An 18896-nucleotide genomic window follows, 5' to 3' on the forward strand; every position below is an offset into this window, starting at 1 on the left:
CATCCAATATTTCTAATGTTAATAGTCTAAAAAGTTAATAGTTGTACCACAACAGTGTGACTCCACTGTCAAATGGTTTGAGCTGTTTTGGCAGCTTTTGGGACCCCCCTAAATGTGTTATCTATGCCTCTTTTGCATTCCATTGAATTTAATCGATTCGGCTAGGATCGGCGATCAGATCAGCGATCTGTCCATTCGGCTAGGATCGGCGATCAAATCAGCGATCTGTTCGATGAACTCAGGCAGGTTCGGCAATTTTGAACCAATCCGATTCTTGGAAGGTTCACTCATCTCTACTCTTGACCAGTCAGACTGGACTGTGTGAAAGACAGGGTGGTGCTGGTAAACAGACTGGAAGTGTTCTGCACCCCCATGCATAGTGAGGCAGGAAGCTACGTACAGATGATCATAGTTTTTGCTGTGCTTCCGGAGCAGACCCAATTTGCCCTAGCTCACAGCCTCAGAGTGCACCACCATCAACAAGATGTCTACTTCTACGTCCCTTACTGCAGGCCTTGCACATTTTAAATTATGTATGCAGCTAAGAGCGGTATTATTAGAGAATAGAATAGATGTTTGAAGTATCAGCAGCATGATCTGTAAGGCTGTAATCCCTGCCTAGAGGCCTCTAATACACAATCGCTACTCCAGAAGCTCAGCCAACACTAAATGCAGCTAAGAGCAGTATTATTAGAGAATAGAATAGATTTTGAAGACATCAGCAGAATGGTTTGTAAGGCTTGAATCCCTACCTACAGGCCTCTACTACACTATCCTGTAGCGCCCGATCCCAGCCCCAGTGCGATATCCCCAAACGGTCACGCTCCCAGCCTCTGGCAGGGGTGCCCTCCCTCTCACCTGCTTGGTCCCAGCACGGTATCCCCGCACGCTCCCGCTCTCAGGCTCCAGCGGGGCGTCCTCCCTCTCACTTGCCTTGCGGTTCAATTCGCTTCTCTCCTGCCCCAGGGTCTTCTGCAGCCTCTTCCTGCTTCCAGACAGTACTTCTGTGAGTGACCGTAGGCCACTGCCTTTATCTTAAAGGGCTAGTGTCCCATTGCCCGGAAGCTATCCGTGAGGTCACCTGTTACCTTAAAGGTATTTAGGTCCGCCTCCCCTTACAGGAGGCACCTGAGCAATGTTGCCTATTAGTTCATTGCTATTTATCAGGTCCCTGTATGCTACTGTGTCTAGTCCCGCTATTGTGTCCTGGTATCAGTCTCATGTGCCTAATCTCTGTCTCATCCTTGAGCCTTCTCCGTACCACCTCCATGCTCCCACGTCTCAATCATTACCTCCGTGCTGCCATGTTTGAGTTACCACCTCCGTGCTGCCACATATAAAGGCCCTGTTACATGCAACGATATCTCTAACGATATGTCGTCGAGGGTCACGAATTTTGTGAAGCACATCCGGCGTCATTAGCGACGTCGTTGCGTGTGACAGGTAGGAACGTCGGTTAACGATCAAAAATGCTCACCTAATTGTTGATCGTTGACACGTCGTTCATTTTCAAAATCTCGTTGGTTGTTGTGGACGTAGGTTGTTCGTCGTTCCTGAGGCAGCACACATCGCTACGTGTGACCCCCTCGGGAGCGACCAACAACAGCTTACCTGCGTCCTATGGCAACGAGGTGGGCGTGTTGTTAATGCGGCTCCTCTCTGCCCCTCCGCTTCTATTGGTCGTCCGCTGTATGATGTCCCTGTGATGGCGCACGAACCTCCCCCTTAACGAAAAGGTTGTTCGCCAACCACAGCGACGTCGCTAGGAAGGTAAGTACGTGTAACGGGTGTTAGCGATATTGTGCGCCACGGGCAGCGATTTGCCCGTGACGCACAAACGATGGGGGCGGGTGCTTTCACGAGGACGAGTGTGTAAAGCCCCCTTTAAAGCCTCCTTTAGTTACCACCTCTGTACCGTCACGTCAGAGCCATCTCCTCCGTGCTGTCAAGTCCGAGTTGCTATCACCATGCTGCCACATCCGAGCACACCAACATTGGACATTGAGAGACTATACCAGTCCTTGGAGCCAATCACCGCTGGTTCGTGCATTTAGGCCCCAAGTTGCTGTGCCAGAAAGTACCTGTATAGGGGTTTGCTACTGGTTGCTCCTTGGGGAGTCCGGTGTATTGCCCAATGGGTCCACTCCTGGATGCTTGCCACCCCTCGGTCACCATAGCATATCCCTACTACAGCAGCTTGCCCTACACTAAATACTGCTAACATCGGTAATATTAGATAATAGAATATATTTTTTTAGGTATCAACAGCACGATTTATAAGGCTAGAATCCCTGCCTGCAGGCCTGTAATACAATATCCCTACTCAAGAAGGTCAGTTGACAATATTTGCAGCTCAGAACAGTATTATTAGAGAATAGATTAGATATTTTAGGTATCAGCAGCATGGTTTGTAAGACTAGAATCCCTGTCTACAGACCGCTAGTACACCATCCCCACTCCAGCAGCTTGCGCTACACTAAATACAGATAAGAGCGGTATTATTAGGGAATATAATAGATTTTTAGGTATTAGCAGCATGGTATGTAAGGTTAGAATCCCTGCCTAAGGCCCCCTTCACACGCACGTGCCTCCGGTACGTGCTAGGTCCGTTCCCGCATGTACCGGAGACCCGGGCACACGTATACCCATTAAAATCAATGGGTTTATGTGCACGCACGTGTTCAGCCATTGGCCCGTGCCTCCGTGTGGAGCAGACGTGAGCCTGTGTGCTCCATATGGTGGCATTTCCATTTTTCTCCGGCAGCACGGGTGTCACGCGGCCCACACCCGTACCACACGGATGTAGTGTGGATGTGGTCCCACGGGACATGCACCGGAGAAACACACATGGCATTGTAAAAATAAAAAAACACATACCTCCACCAGCCCTGCAGTCTCTGCCATGGCTGTCACCTGCATCCGACCCCCAGTGAATTTGAACAACGCATCTTCTTCACTGGGGGCCGGAAGCAGCGTCAGCGGGGCGTGGTCTGTGCCGGAAACTGTCATTCAGCACCCTAGACCGCTCCGGAAGAATCAGGTAAGGCGGGACTTTCCGTTCTCCTTGTGTTATTACGTATAACACACGGAGAACACGCATGTGCCACAAACAAGGCACACGGGGAGCAAACCACCCCTTTAATACGTCCATGAAAAAACGGTTTGTTTTTTTTCATGTGTGTGTGAAGGGGGCCTAAAAGCCAGTAATACACTATCCCTACTCCAGCAGCTTGCCCTATACTAAATGCAGCTAAAAGCGGTATTAGTATAAAATAGAATAGATTTCAATTAGCCTGAAAAAGACTGTTGGTTTAATGTTGCACCAGAGGTACTGTCACGCTATAATACACAGTCCCTTCTCCAGCAGATCCTCTGCCTATACTATTTCCAGATGTAGCACGGTAAGCGTGCATCACTTATATAGATCCGATGATGCTATGCGGGCTGACCAATCATAGTAATGACAGCAGCGCACAGGTACAGTGTGACGCCCTGGACTAGCCAGGTAGTCACAGATAGGCCCCGCACAACACCTGTCCCCTAAAAAGGTAACATCAGCCAACCTTTAAACCCTAGCTACCTCTCTCTGAGCTGGATGGTGACACCAGGGAGCGAAGCCAGGCGGTTGGCACGCCCACTAAGGAGTCCAGAAGGCCTGAAGCAGGGGAAAGTCAGTTCAGTTGAGTAGAGTTGAGTAGAGTTGAGTGAGAGGAGAGAAGTGCGGCAGGCCTATGGTGACAGGTCTGCAGCGGTAACACTGACAGGTGCCAGGGTCGTAGCCCTGGTACCTTGGCTAGGAGGCAGATGGTGGTCTAGCCTGCAGGAGCCAGGAAGACAGCTCGGTGGAACCGTGATGGACCGGTACAGGGTAGTGGCCCGCTGGTACCGACCCAGGAAACCGACTCGGAAACCGGAGCACAAGGGGGGTACTCAGACCCTGAACGAGGCCCAGAAGCCACTGGACCGAGTCGAATTTACTGATTGAGGTTTGGACTATAGGTCCTTTCCCGTACCAAGTCCCGACTGAAGACAACAGCTCACCGAGGGGGATAGAAAGCCACCGCACAGGCAGAGAGATCCCATTGGCCAGCGTCTGCGGACAAACGGGCTCCTCCGACGTACACCAAGCCGGGGAGCGGACTCCCGTTGCTGAAGCACAGGCAGTCTACACATTCACAACACGGTGCAGGAAAAAGGCCAGGACCACCAAACCGGGTGGGAGACCAGACGCAGCCAGCTGCGGGCACCGACCACCATCAACTTTGTTTACCAGAGACTTATGTGTGTCAATAACTGTGAGTACAATTGTGCCATCCGGCAGCACACCACCCTGCACCACCCAGCTACTCTCCCTAGACGGGTCCCGGGGCCACCATTCCTGCCCACGGAGGGGTTAACATCTTGCTGCATAACCATCTCCCCCGGGTGCCCCGTAACTGCAGCGGTAGTGTCTACACTTTCACCACGTCCCGTTGGTGGCGTCACAAACTCAAACCCCCTAACCCCCCTAAGTAACGCCAGCACTCTTTCAGAGCGAAGTGACCCCCGGGTCCGGAGGCGCTCGAGCCACCTAACAACGAGGAAATCCCCGCATACTTAGAGGTTGAAAAATGGCATGAAACATGATGCAGGGTGGAGACTCGAGCATGGTGCTCGACTACAAGAATACTCGAGTATCGAGTGTTTCAAGAAGCCCGGTGCTCTATCAAGTACCAAACAGTGCTGAGCACGCTCACTCACCACTGGTGATCAAGTGTTATTGGCTGTATTTAGCAATCATTCTAAGATGTATCTTGAGAAAAATATAGTCACTTGGTTAAATAAATAAATTAATTAATTAATAAATTAATTAATAAATGTTTAATTTTGCAGGACTTAGTGAAGGATCCCAAGTTTATTGTTGGAGGGACAGAGCTTGATGATGTCTGTCAGCAGTACTTAGGTGAGTGGAACTAAAATTCTATTAAATATGAAAAATTCAAGATGTAATTGAGATATAAGATATATTGGGCAAAAATATACACACGTATGCGGCCGATCCCTTTCCCTGTCACTTCCTTGTCACTGAAGCCAAAACATGGTCCCACCTGACCATGAACCAATGAACCATCCACCGCTGTGACCACCATCAATCACAATGAGTCTATAATGAGAATAACGATGGTTACATTCCATGATCGTCTATGTAGTACCGCAACCCCCAGCATTTTAGATCAATGTAATCATTTCAATGATCTCATTCTTTTTTATTCAATATTGCTTTATGTTTTTCATTTGAACATTTGTTGTTCGGTATCCTTATCACCATGTCTGTTTATATTCGTACTACAATTCCCAGCCCATGTCCCAGCTTTTAGTGTTTTTCTGTTTAATAATGAATGTTTATCTCACTTTCCCTAAATTGTCATATACTTTGATGTTTGGTATTATCTATTATTCACTTCTTACTTGGTCTTCTTTACTTATTTGCACTGATGTCGTGATGTAGGTGTGTAAACTTGTATTGCTCTTATTTTAACATGGGATGTTTATATTATTAGATTCCTATTTTATATTGCACACCACCTTTTGTTAGCATTATATAGTATGTACTGTTATCTTTAACTAGCTGTAGTATCCGGCGTTGCCCGGGATAGTAATGGTCTCTGTCTCTGTCTGTCTCTCTCACTGTCTCCCTGTCTATATCTTTGTCTGTCTGTCTTTCTCTTTCCCTGTCTTTATCTCTTTGTCTGTATGTCCCTGTCTGTTTGGCTCTTTCCCTATCTATCTGTTTCTTTCCCTGTCTGTATCCCTCTTTATCTCTTTCCCTGTCTGTATCCCTCTTTACCTCTTTCCCTGTCTGTATCCCTCTTTACCTCTTTCCCTGTCTGTATCTCTATATCTTTCCCTGTCTATCCCTGTCTGTTTATTTCCCTGTCTCTTTGGCGGGCTTTGCACACTACGACATCACAGGTGCGATGTCGGTGGGGTCAAATTGAAAATGACGCACTTCCGGCATCGCATGCGACATCGTAGTGTGTAAAGGCTCGATGATATGATTAACGAGCGCAAAAGCGTCGTAATCGTATCATCGGTGCAGCGTCGGCGTAATCCATGATTACGCTGACGCGACGGTCCAATGTTGTTCCTCGTTCCTGCGGCAGCACACATCGCTGTGTGTGAAGCCGCAGGAGCGAGGAACATCTCCTACCGGCGTCACTGCGGCTTCCGTAGGATATGCGGAAGGAAGGAGGTGGGCGGGATGTTTACATCCCGCTCATCTTTGCCCCTCCGCTCCTATTGGCCGCCTGCCGTGTGACGTCGCAGTGACGCCATACGACCCGCCCCCTTAATAAGGAGGCGGGTCGCCGGCCAGAGCGACGGTCGCAGGACAGGGGAGTCCATGTGAAGCTGCCGTAGCGATAATGTTCGCTACGGCAGTTATCACAAGGATATCGCCACTGCGACGGGGGCGGGGACTATCGCGCTCGGCATCGCAGCATCGGCCTGCGATGTCGCAGCGTGCAAAGTGCCCCTTTGTCTGTGTCTGTGTCTATCTGTCTGTCTGTCTCTTTGCCTGTCTCTGTCTTTATGTCTCTTTCCTTGTCTGTCTGTCTCTTTCTCTGTCTGTCTCTTTCTCTGTCTGTCTCTTTCCCTGTCTGTATCTTTCCTTGTCTATCTCTGTCTGTCTCTTTCCTTGTCTGTCTCTTTCCTTGTCTGTCTTTTTCCCTGTCTGTCTCTTTGTCTGTCTTTTTGCCTTTCTGTCTGTGTGTGTCTGTCTCTTTTTCTGGCTACATTGTGACATACCAACATTCCATTCAAGGGCGTGGCTGCGCATTGCGACACGCCAACATTCTTCTGAAGTTCTGGCTACATTGTGGCTCCCAGCTCCATTGACTTTAATGGAAGCAGGTTTTTTTGGCGAATAACTGTAAAGAGGAGGGTTAAATTTCCCCTCAAAACATAGTCTATGACGTTTTCTGAGTCAAATGGGGCGTCTTTTGCAAAACTTTGTGATTGTGCATCCAACCGTGCAGATTCGTTTAGCGGACGTACACACAAACATTCATACACTCAGTTTTACACCATGTTCCATTTTTCTCTGATTTTCCTAAGTGGTCGGTTCAAATGACAGTCATTCTAATAAAAGTCATCACCCGTTAGAGTATACATCGAATTTTATTGAAGAAACCTCCCAATGATAACAGTATAATCTTCCTGTTCCAAATTATTAGGCACAGTAGAGTTTCTATACATTTTATATATTTTAAAGAACTGAAAATGTGGAGTTTGCAGCATTAGGAGGTGACATTCACTGAAATAAAAAGCTATCCAAAACATCCTAACAGGCCAAGTTACATGTTAACAAAGGAACCCTTCTTTGATATCATATCACCGTCACAATACTTGCATCCATTGAACTTGTGAGTTTTTGGAGAGTTTCTACTTGAATGTCTTTGCATGATGTCAGAATCGCCTCCCAGAGCTGTTGTTTTGATGTGAACTGCCTCTCACCCTCATAGATCTTTTGCTTGATAATACTCCAAAGGTTCTCTATAGGGTTAAGGTCAGGGGAAGATGGTGGCCACCCCATGAGTTTATCTCTTCTTATGTCCATAGCAGCCAATGACACAGAGGTATTCTTTGCAGCATGAGATGGTGCATTGTCATGCATAAAGATCATTTTGCTCCTGAAGGCACGTTTCTGCTTTTTGTACCATGGAAGAAAGTTGTCAGTCAGAAAGTCTATATACTTTGCAGAGGTTATTTTCACACCTTCAGGAACCTTAAAAGGGCCTACCAGATCTCTCCCCATGATTACGGTCCAACACATGACTCCTCAACCTCCTTGCTGACGTCACAGCCTTGTTGGGACATGGTGGCCATCCACCAACCATCCACTACTCCATCCATCTGGACCATCCAGGGTTGCTCGACACTTATCAGTAAACAAGATTGGAAAATTAGTCTTCATGTATGTCTGGGCCCACTGCAATAGTTTCTGCTTGTGAGCACTATTTAGGGGTGGCCGAATAGTAGGTTTATGCACCACAGCAAGTCTTTGAAGGATCTTACACCTTAAGATCCAAGAAACTCCAGAGGCACCGGCAGCTTCACATATCTGTTTGCTGGTTTGTAATGGCTTTTTAGCAGCTGCTCTCTTAATCGGATGGACTTGCCTGGCAGAAACCTTCCTTATTCTGCCTTTAGCAGCACGTCTGTGCTCTGAATCAGCCACAAATCTCTTCACAGTACGATGATCAACGCTTGAGTTTTCGTGAAATATCCAATGTTTTCATCCCTTGTCCAAGGCATTGCACTATTTGATGCTTTTCTGCAGCAGAGAGATCCTTTTTTCTTACCCTTGTTACTTGAAATCTGTGGCCTGCTTAATATTGTGGAACATTCAGATTTCCTTTTATTGGGCCTCACCTGGAAAACTAATTATCACAGGTATCTGAGACTGATTTTAGTGATCCAAAGAACCCTGAGACAAAAAAACATCAATGTGTTTCATTATTAATCGCTAGGACATTTACATCCAATCTGCATAATAATTTGGAACATGGTGTATATATTAGATTATTTATATGCACTGACCGGTGAGCCCATGATGTCAGTGCGTGATTTTTATTTTCCTCCTTTTTTATCTATTTAATCTCTGTCTACTGTATTGCTAAGACACATACCAGGAATGAGGAATTTGTCTGTCCAATTTTGAAACGCATATCTCTTATTCTTTTCATAAATTGTTCTAAAGGTATTTCTTGCCTGTCTGTCACACTCAATCACTTCCTTGTTTTATTTTAATTTTTATACCATTTACTGTTTTATTGGACCTTTGTAAGAACCATAGTGATTGGACGCAGTGGTATTGCGCATGCGTGATCGCTGCTTTATTCAGACACTGAACAGAATTCTATTATTCCTCTGATCGGTGCCGATCCACCAGTGTAAGGGGTACTTTGCACGCTGCGGCATCGCAAGCCGATGCTGCGATGTCGAGCGCGATAGTCCCCGCCCCCGTTGCAGCAGCGATATCTTGTGATAGCTGCCGTAGCGAACATTATCGCTACGGCAGCTTCACATGCACTCACCTGCCCTGTGACGTCTCTCTGGCCGGCGACTCGCCTCCTTCCTAAGGGGGCGGGTCGTGCAGCGTCACAGCGACATCACACAGCAGGCGGCCAATAGAAGCGGAGGGGCGGAGATGAGCGGGACGTAAACATCCCGCCCACCTCCTTCCTTCCTCATTGCGGCCGGGCGCAGGTAAGGAGATGTTCCTTGCTCCTGCGGCTTCATACACAAGCGATGTATGCTGCCGCAGGAACGAGGAACAACATCGTACCTGTCGCTGCAGCGGCATTATGGAAATGTTGGACCCTACACCGATGATACGATTACGACGCTTTTGCGCTCGTTAATCGTATCAAAAAGGATTCACATACTGCGATGTCGACAGTGACGCCGTATGTGCGTCACTTTCGATTTGACCCCACCGACATCGCACGTGCGATGTCGCAACGTGCAAAGGGCCCCTTACTCTCCCTTTTCTTTTATTTAATAAATATTTTTTGGGGGTAATCCCATATGAACAAAAGTAGGTGTTCCCTATAACCCTTTGCCTATTCCCTTCATACAGGTGACTGTTGGGTCATCGGATCCATCGCATGCCTCACAACAAATCCAGATTGCCTGGCCCGTGTGGTTCCATTAGACCAATCTTTTGACAAGGACTATGCCGGAATCTTCCGTTTTAAGGTAAATGGCTTAAAAGTGTAAAGCTTTTGGATCACAATGCAAAGTGTGTAATGGAGCCTCCACCCACTGTGAGCCATGTACAGTATAATACAGGCTTCTTCCTATTTGGTAAGAGGATATTTACGAACCAACAGACATCAAGGCATGGGTGGGACTGTATTTGTTATGGCTATGCCCCAGCTTAGAAGGAACTTGTTTCCAGAAGAGCACCCACTCATCTTCTTGTCTTTAGACAATATAGCTGTATTTGTATTTTCAGAGACCCATGAGCTGATTGTTGTACTGGCTCCTATCGGAAGACAGTTTGGGCCAACAATTAACCCAACTGTCAGCACTAACAGAACGTGTTCAATGTACATACTTGTATATCAAGAGAAACTGTCTTCTTGCAGTTGTGGCAGTACGGACAATGGGTGGAAGTGGTTGTTGATGATTTGCTGCTTCTCTTGGATCATGAGTTAAATTTTGCAATATCTAAAACGTCTAATGAGTTCTGGAGTTCCCTCCTGGAAAAAGCCTATGCGAAGTAAGTGGAATAGATATAAATACTACATATCTGGGAAAAATCTGGGGAAGTGTACAGTAGATGTGCCAAGAGAAAGTAAAATTGTGAATCAATCTATGGTTCAGAATATAAATAGTAGAGATGGAATGGTTCTATGGTCTAAAAGTGAAGAAATGCAATGGATGCCACATCTCATCATTATCACCCCTCCACACACATAATATAGAAATTACTTACCTATAGAACAATACAGTGCCATAGGGTAAATTATACAATACAGCTGCTTGCGACTGCCACGGAGAACGATTATTAAAGTCAGATATATACAGATGAACTCAATGGTGCACTGACCTCCAGTGAGCTCCCCCTAGTGGTAGCTGACCTCAGAATTTAATCATTTACCTCTAAATCTATAGGAGATTCAAAGTGTTTAAAGACCTTTCTGTCAACATTGCAAAGAGTAACACCATGCTTAAAAATAAGTGAAAAATTTAAAAATTGTGATGTGACGCGCCCACCGGGGCCTTGGGGGTTACTCGTTACCAAGCCGGTGTAGGAGGGATGTCACAGCGGCTAGACATGGTCCATGACCCCGGCGATGTCATAAAGGGGTTGGTGGGGGATGATGGGGGTTGTAGTTTTGTGACGCCACCTGTGGTATACGGCCAGGTATGAGCCGCCACTGCGGGAGGTGTCCTCTGGGGCAGGTGGTGACGCAGCTTGGTTGGTACAGCTTTCCACAGTTAGAGCTAGGCCCCAGGGAGGTTGAGGGTAGTAGTTTATGGTGTGGGAGAGACAGCGTGCAGGGTCGGAGGCACAGAGGAATGATGGAGCGACACAGGGGTGCAGTCAAAGTTCTTTACTCACTGAAGCAGGTTTCAAGGTAACACGACATCTCAGTGACCACCGTCGGAGAACTGAGCTCTGCTGTGGCTTCAGGCGATCCTGAGTAGCTCGGAGGTCAAGGCCGGTGCACCCTTCCAGTGTTCCTATCCTGGTCTCCTTGCGCTGGCTTCTCCCTCCTGCCTTGCACCCTCGCACACAGTGCCCTGAGCTGGTGACCGTGGACAATGTTGGGGCTAGCTTGAAGCTTGAGCCACTTGGCCTTCTGTGGTCGCCTTCCAGCGCATTCGCGTACGGATTTGGCCTCAGTACATAAAGCCACCTCAGCCTCTGGTGTTACTAGCAGAGTACATAGGTTCTTCTCCACTTGCCTAGGGATTGGGTCCCCATTCTGTGACCAAATTCCTCCACCTCACTTTTGATATCTGTGAACACTTCTTATGGGCTCTGGGATCCTTTCCTCCACTGCGCCTCGGTTCTCTCCCTCTCACTCCTGGTCCTGGGACAAGTTCCTCCAGCCTCCCATCCCCAGGACCTCTCTCCTGCAGCTCTGCTTCCTTCTCTCTGCCTGTGTAAAACTGGCTGACTCCCTACTCCCTACATTGTCCTCTCACCAGGTACTCTCCATCCCCCGGGTTGGTTGAATTAGTGGTCAGGAGATGCCATCACCAGTGGTGGTTATTCCTAGCATTAATGGCACCAAACCCTAACCCTGTCTCAGTGGTGAGCTGCTAACTGAGAGTGTTGTGTGCTTTTTGACCTCCTCCGTATCCTGGATGGGATACCACACCTCTGAGTGAGGTACAGTATCCCTGTGGTGACTGAAGCTGCAGTGGCTGCACAGATGCTTCTGATGTTTTGTCCTGTGTGTATGTAGCGCCTCTGAAGCCATCAGGGAGCTACAAGGTAGTGTATCCTCTTAAAGATGCAGGGCCTACCCCCAGAAACCTGGAAGACCAGTGCTAGTAACAGCGAAACACATTAAAATCCCAGTTTTTCCCCATTCTCAAGGACTGTTGACACACTAGAGTTGGACCCAATGGATGGCCATCAAGGGGTGGAGCCGATTCAGTCCACTAGACGACAACCAGGTGGGAGGGGATGGACAGACAGACAGTTAATAAGTGAAAGTGAGAGGAGACGGACATAACTGCACTGACAAGAGAGTGTAACGGTGACCTGAGGGCCCAGGCGTGTGGTTGCCGGTGGAGTACGGTGGAGTACTGCCGGAACCATAGCACCGACGGGGTACAGAGCACTAGGTCAGGCAAACGCTCCAGGCAGACCTGAAAAAATCTGCACAGTGAGGGGACCATCAAGGACTTCACTGACCTTAGAAGTCCAGGGGCACCAGCAGTAACGGGAGAACCAGGGAACGGAACACCGACCCTACAGGGTTCACACTGCCCGCCGTATGGACCAGAGACTGAGAGACTACCAGGAGGGGACCCCCAGACACTCCAAGCCACAGGGACCCACCAACTCGAGAAAGGTGCAGGGGAAAGAAGACACCAGGTCACTAACCCGGCACTGGGACTAAGGGAACCAGCGTTGAGAACCAGCCTTCCTCCGGGTACCAGCCATCCAACTGCTTTGAGTAAGGAGAACCAGTTACACTGCAATCCCTTGTGTGGCCTAACGTCTTTCCGTGCCTAACTCTATCACCTACCCCATGGGGCCCCGGCCCTACTTGCGGAGGGCCCAACATCCAGGCTGCCGTCAACATCAGTCCCAGCAGAGAGACTGACTCGCCCACCCCAGGGCCTTAGGTGACTCAGTGTCGGGCCGGACTAGTCCAGGGCAGTCAGCGGTGGCGGGGCCCGATTCCATGACCCTGGCGGAGTCAATTAAAATGGCGGTATAGGGGAGATGATAATAAAGTTTATAATATGTTTGTGACGCCACCTGTGGTAATTTGCAGCTATGGAGCCGCAGCTGCTGGAAGGGACCTCCAGGGCTGATGTTATGGCAGTTGAGGTGTTTCTTGCTCTCCACAGGTAGAGCGGGTACCCCGGGACAACCTTAGGTGCTTGGTAAAGTCTATGGTGTTTGTGGACGAGGTGCAGGGCCGACAGGGCGGTATAAAGGAAGAGACACAAGGCTTGCAGTTAAGGTCTTTATTCACTGTTTGGTCTCAATTCGGCAGCTGTCCGGTTGCCCACAGTATGCTGGGATCCACTGTCAAGGGCCTCCGCCTATCCCAAGTAGTTTAGAGGTCAATACCGGTGCACCCCTCCTGTGTCTCTTTCCTGACTGACTTCTTAGCCTTGACTGTTTTAGCTGAGCTGGTCTTGGCCTCCACCACAGGGCCTGTACAAAGGGGGCTAACCGCAGTTGTATCTTGCCCCCTTCATCGGGGATCTGTGGTGGGTTGTGGCCCTGGGCGCTTGCAACCACCCCCGGGCCTTCGGTGTTACTTTTGAGGAAATGTCTTTCTTCCCTCAGTCTAGCGACCGTCCCCGAATGCAGCCAGATCCCTCCACCCGATCTTTCAGTGGAACAGGTCACGAGCCAAGATGCCCTTCCGTGGCCCTGGGATCCTTTCTTTCGATGTCACCTGGGCCTAGTAGGGCCCCAGGATCTTCACCAGGAACTTTCTCCTCTTTCTGTTCTTTCTCTCCACTGTCCTCTCCCGACAGCCCACCTCCTCACTCCTCACTCTCTCCCAGAATACCTCTGTCTGACCGGAACTGTGGACTCCACAGAGCTCCTTCCTCCTCCACAGCTACATGCTGACTGACTTGAACTTCCTAGTTCCTCACACTTTACTCTCTGACTTCTCCCACATGCCCTCTTGGTAGGATCCACCCCTTCAGGTCAGTGAATGGGACTTAAGGCCCCGGGGACCAGATATACTGGTTGCTACTCTCAGCATTAGTGGGTGCCTGCCTTAAACCCTGACCCAGTGTGTCCTAACAATTGGTGTGTGTGTTTTGTTTGTGGACCGGTAGATGACCCCCTTCTTACCAAGGATGGTATACCACACCTCTGGCTGAGGTGCAATATCTCTGTGGCGACGGAAGCCTCAGTGGCGCCACAAGACTGTGCAGCGGCGGTTCTACCTCCATAACAGCAACCCGCAAGTGGCATCACAATGTAAACTTTATTAAATAATCCCCTGTACATAACCCCTTTTAAAGCGACTCCCAGGGTCACGGAACCGGGCAACGGCCACCGAGTGACTCATCACAGTAGTACACCGCCCGGGACCAAGTACCCCATAGCCCTGGGGCGAGTCATGTACAATGATAAGGGATGAGTGAACCCGAACTGTAAAGTTTGAGGGCCGGACTGGACATCTTGTGTCCGGTGCTGAACATTGAACACGGACTTTTGACTGTATGTTCGGTCCCTGTTCAGGTTGGTCACCTAAATAAAGCTTGTTGAAAGGTTACAGAGCAGCTGTGGGCACTTAAAGAGCCACCGCAGAAAAGCTCTGATCTAATACCCCCTCCTTTTGTACCCCAGTTGGGGGGGGGGCGAGACAGGAGTGTAAGAACACCAACAGTGATAGACAAACAGGGGAAATCAAAACTCTTATCACGCAGCACACTGACACAGATGTATCAGACAACAAGTGATAGGGAGCAAAATTAGAGGAGGGATAGAACAGCAAGACAATGAGAGAATTCCACAACAACTCCAAGCAGCACACAATATAATCTCCAGCAAACTGGGACACACAGCACATGGACCAGAATAGCAAAAGCTATAGTCGGCATAGGAAGACAGATTTCTCCATCTTATAAAGGCCAGGACTAACTGTGCTAGGTTTCCCACATGTGATCCAGAGGTAACCAGCAGGCTAGCAGAGCTTAACTATTGCTAGTCCGACCATTAATGAGCACCCAGCTAGTAGACATCCGAGCCTACCTATGTAACTCAGAGGCACCACAGAAACCATACTCAGCGAGTTTTCAGTGAAACTCAGTGTGACAGCTCCCCATTGACATGTGTGGGGTTTATTTTTTGGGGTCATGTTTGACCTCCAAACCCTTTTTTTTTGGGGGGGGGGGGGCATGCTGGTTCAGCGAACCCGAATCTCCACATGTTTGCTCATCACTAACACTGATAACAAATATTGCTACTAGAGTCAAAAAGATTTGTATGACCCTGGAGTAATGGTCATGTTGGCAGTCTATGGCCAGTGGATGAGAACCCTGCAATCATCCCCTACCGGCATCCCTGAGTCTCTTCTAATTACCAGACTAAAAATTAGAAGTGCCAACAATGTCAACAGGTAAAGGCCCCGTTACACGCAACGACATCGCTAACGAGATGTCGCTGGGGTCACGGAATTTGTGACGCACATCTGTCCTCGTTAGCGACATCGTTGCGTGTGACACGTATGAGCAACCGCTAACGATCCCAAATACTTACCAAATCGTTGATTGTTGACACGGTGTTCATTTTCAAAATATCGTTGCTCGTTCTGGATGCAGTTTGTTTGTCATTCCTGAGGCAGCACACATTGCTATGTGTGACACCCCAGGAATGACGAACAACAGCATTCCTGCGTCCTCCAGCAACAAGGTGGGAGTGACATTTATGCGGCTGCTCTCCGCCCCTCCGCTTCTATTGGTGGCCCGCTGTGTGACGTAGCTGTGACGCCGAACGAACCGCCCCCTTAGAAAAAAGGTTGTTCGCCGGTTACAGCAACGTCGTTAGGAAGGTAAGTCCGTGTGACGCCCACTACCGATATTGTTCGCCACGGGCAGCGATTTGCCCGTGACGCACAAACGACGGGGGCGGGTGCGATCTCTAGCGACATCGCTAGCGATGTCACAGTGTGTAAAGCCTTAAGAAGTTCACAGGGATCGGGTGTGATGGCCAACTGAACTCCAATGACACTCAACCTCAATTACGAAGCAACTAAAAATGGACATTCATGTTCTGTATAGATGGAGGGAAGCCTTTTTGAAAAATGTCCCATGGTGGCTTAAAGTTTCCTCACTCCATCACTCTCCTCTTCAGCATTTTATTTAGAGTCACTCCTCATTTCACCTAAAATACTACAACTTTTTTTCTTCACAGAATTAATGGATCATATGAAAACCTTGTGTCATCTACAACTATGGAAGCACTAGCAGATTTCTCTGGTGGGGTCAGTGAAAAATTCATAAATGCTCCAGATGGCTTGTTCCAAAAGATCCAGACGGCACTAAGGCAAAAGTCATTTGTTGGCTGTAACTCAGTAAGTTGTATCTAGTATTCATTTATTTAACAAAATATACATATATAATATAATATATGTTAAATATAATAAATCAGATATCCTAGAGGCAGGAGCATTGCTAGGGTCAAAAAAGATCAGGGGGCCAAGTTGCAAGACCTATTTTTCTTCACCTTCTACACTCCCTGCCTAAAACTACCAAAGAAAAACAAATGTAACCCCCATGGATAACACAGAGTACAGATAGTAGCTGTTACTTGCAGTCCTATTTAACACTATGGGCTTGTCACATGGAGATTTTTACAAACTTTGCCGGCTGTCATGGTGGCTTTGGGATCTGTTCAGACTTCAGATTCTGACACTCCGTCCCATATCTTCTCTGGTCTCTGTGATGAATGCAGGCAGGGATCAACCTACTGAGTGGTACTTCATAAGCAGTCTAGCAAGAATTAATCTCTGCCAGGATTCATGTTAGTCTCTTTTGATCACATGTTGTGGGGGAGCCAATCTCATCTGCTCCTATCCTATGTATGCTGGCTAGATCCATCCATCTGTGCCAGCTATAGTTTACCTTAGCTACTCTGGTGAAGTGGTGTCATTCAGACTATCTTATAGTTGTAGAACTTATTGCTGAGTGCAGTTGGGGAGCTAACCCTTGTTGTCTTTAGTTGCTACCTTCCTGCTCTTGCTTTCCTCCTGTCTCTTTGTTTATTCCCAAGTGTGTGCAGTGTGTCTGAGTTTTGGTTTTCCCTTGTCTGTCTTTATCTTGGCATGTTGTGAGAGGTCAAGTTGCAGTTCAACTGAAGGTCTGGGGTGCTGGGTTTCTTTTTATACACTCCCACTAATTAACCGATTATTTAGTGAGCACAGGTGAGGATGTAAAATTGGATTAGGTGCATTATATGTCAAGGCAACAAAACTTTTGTCTTGCCAAAATCTGACCTTTCTGTGTTCATTAAATGATCAATATTCAGCTTTGCAGCAACTTTATTTTCATAACCTAAACCAAATTTGTGAGGGTTTCAGCTTTCAAAAGAGTAATTTATAAAACCAATGGATGAATTTAAAGTCAGGTTATAAGCTTTTATTTACATAACATGGATAGCAACAGAACTTCATATATATATATATATAAATATATATATATATATATATATATATATATATATATATCATACTTTTCCAGTAAGCTGAATTATCGTAAATCACAGGAAGTTCCAAAAAGTATGATATCTGAGTGCAGACATGAGTGCGGGACACAGTGCATGTGTAATATTGAGAAGTATTATTTTGGATATGTTCATGTTTTTTTTATCTATAAAGCCAAAATCTTTCCTTACTATTGTTGAACCTGTTGATCTGTCTTAGTGCTATTGATGGTTTTGCCGACTACAAGACAACCCATAATTTCTGGATGGACTCCCTCAGCTAATGGACTAAAGGCCACTTTACACACAGAGATAAATCTGCGGCAGTTCTGTGGTTGCAGTGAAATTGTGGACAATCAGTGGCAGGTTTGTGGCTGTGTACAAATGGAACAATATGTCCATGATTTCACTGCAACCACAGATCTGCCGCAGATTTATCTCTGTGTGTAAAGTGGCCTTTAGAGGAATAAGAGGAAGGAGGAGATCAGCTCCTCTAGCTCCTCCCTCTGCCTCTAGCTCCTCCCTCTCCTATTTCCATAGAATTTTATCAGTACCAACTGCCATCTCCTATCTCAGTAATGGGAAAGTCCTCACTGAATACAGATTTAACCTGAAAATTGAGAATTTTGAAAATGAATGATCATTCCTGGCACAGAAACAAGCAGATTTCTCTGAGAGTTTTCAAAGTTTATTTTTATATGTACTATTATTTATAAAATAAAAATTAAAAGAACATGTGAAACTAAGGATAAAAAGCGCAGATAGGGTCTTACCAGGTAGGGCAAGGATCAATACAAGGTAAAGGAACTCACCTATTAGGGTTGTGCCAGTCACAAACCCCTATATAAGCATTCAGAGATGGCGTCTGCCGCTGCCCCAAGATGGTTGTGATATAAGAGTAGATAAGGAAATTGGGAGTATGCCGCACTGTCACCAGAAAGTACAGATGATTATTTCAGTTTCATTTTATTCAGGTCGACGTTTCAGAGAGCTACAGTCTCCTTTCAGATATTTGTAGACCGCTATTAAATCTCCTCTAAAAGAAGGCTGAGAGGAGATTTAATAGCGGTCTACAAATATCTGAAAGGTAGTCACAGTGCAGAGGGAACTACCCTATTCTCATTAGCACAAGGAAGTACAAGAAGCAATGGGAGATAACTAAAAGGAAGGAAATTCAGATTAGACATTAGAAAAAACTTTCTGACAGTGAGGGCAGTCAGAGAGTGGAACAGGCGACCACGGGAAGTAGTGAGGGCAGTCAGAGAGTGGAACAGGCGACCACCGGAGGTAGTGAGGGCAGTCAGAGAGTGGAAGAGGTGACCACTGGATGTAGTGAGGGCAGTCAGAGAGTGGAACAGGCGACCACGGGAAGTAGTGAGGGCAGTCAGAAAGTGGAACAGGCAACCACGGGAAGTAGTGATGGCAGTCAGAAAGTGGAACAGGCAACCACGGGAAGTAGTGAGGGCAGTCAGAGAGTGGAACAGGC

The 18896-nt window shown here is 47.4% G+C and overlaps 1 protein-coding gene across 1 annotated transcript in view; it reads left to right on the forward strand.

The window, feature by feature from the left end:
* The window catches only part of LOC142294903 (calpain-2 catalytic subunit-like), a 62709-nt gene that overhangs the window by 9751 nt on the left and 34062 nt on the right, over positions 1–18896 (forward strand). The window contains exons 2-5 of the mRNA XM_075337967.1: positions 4873–4942; positions 9623–9741; positions 10134–10267; positions 16124–16283. Coding sequence (XP_075194082.1) covers positions 4873–4942; positions 9623–9741; positions 10134–10267; positions 16124–16283 — 483 coding nt within the window. The remainder of the gene's footprint in view (positions 1–4872; positions 4943–9622; positions 9742–10133; positions 10268–16123; positions 16284–18896) is intronic.

The sequence above is a fragment of the Anomaloglossus baeobatrachus genome, chromosome 3 (genome assembly GCF_048569485.1).
Source record: "Anomaloglossus baeobatrachus isolate aAnoBae1 chromosome 3, aAnoBae1.hap1, whole genome shotgun sequence".
Lineage (NCBI taxonomy): Eukaryota > Metazoa > Chordata > Amphibia > Anura > Aromobatidae > Anomaloglossus > Anomaloglossus baeobatrachus.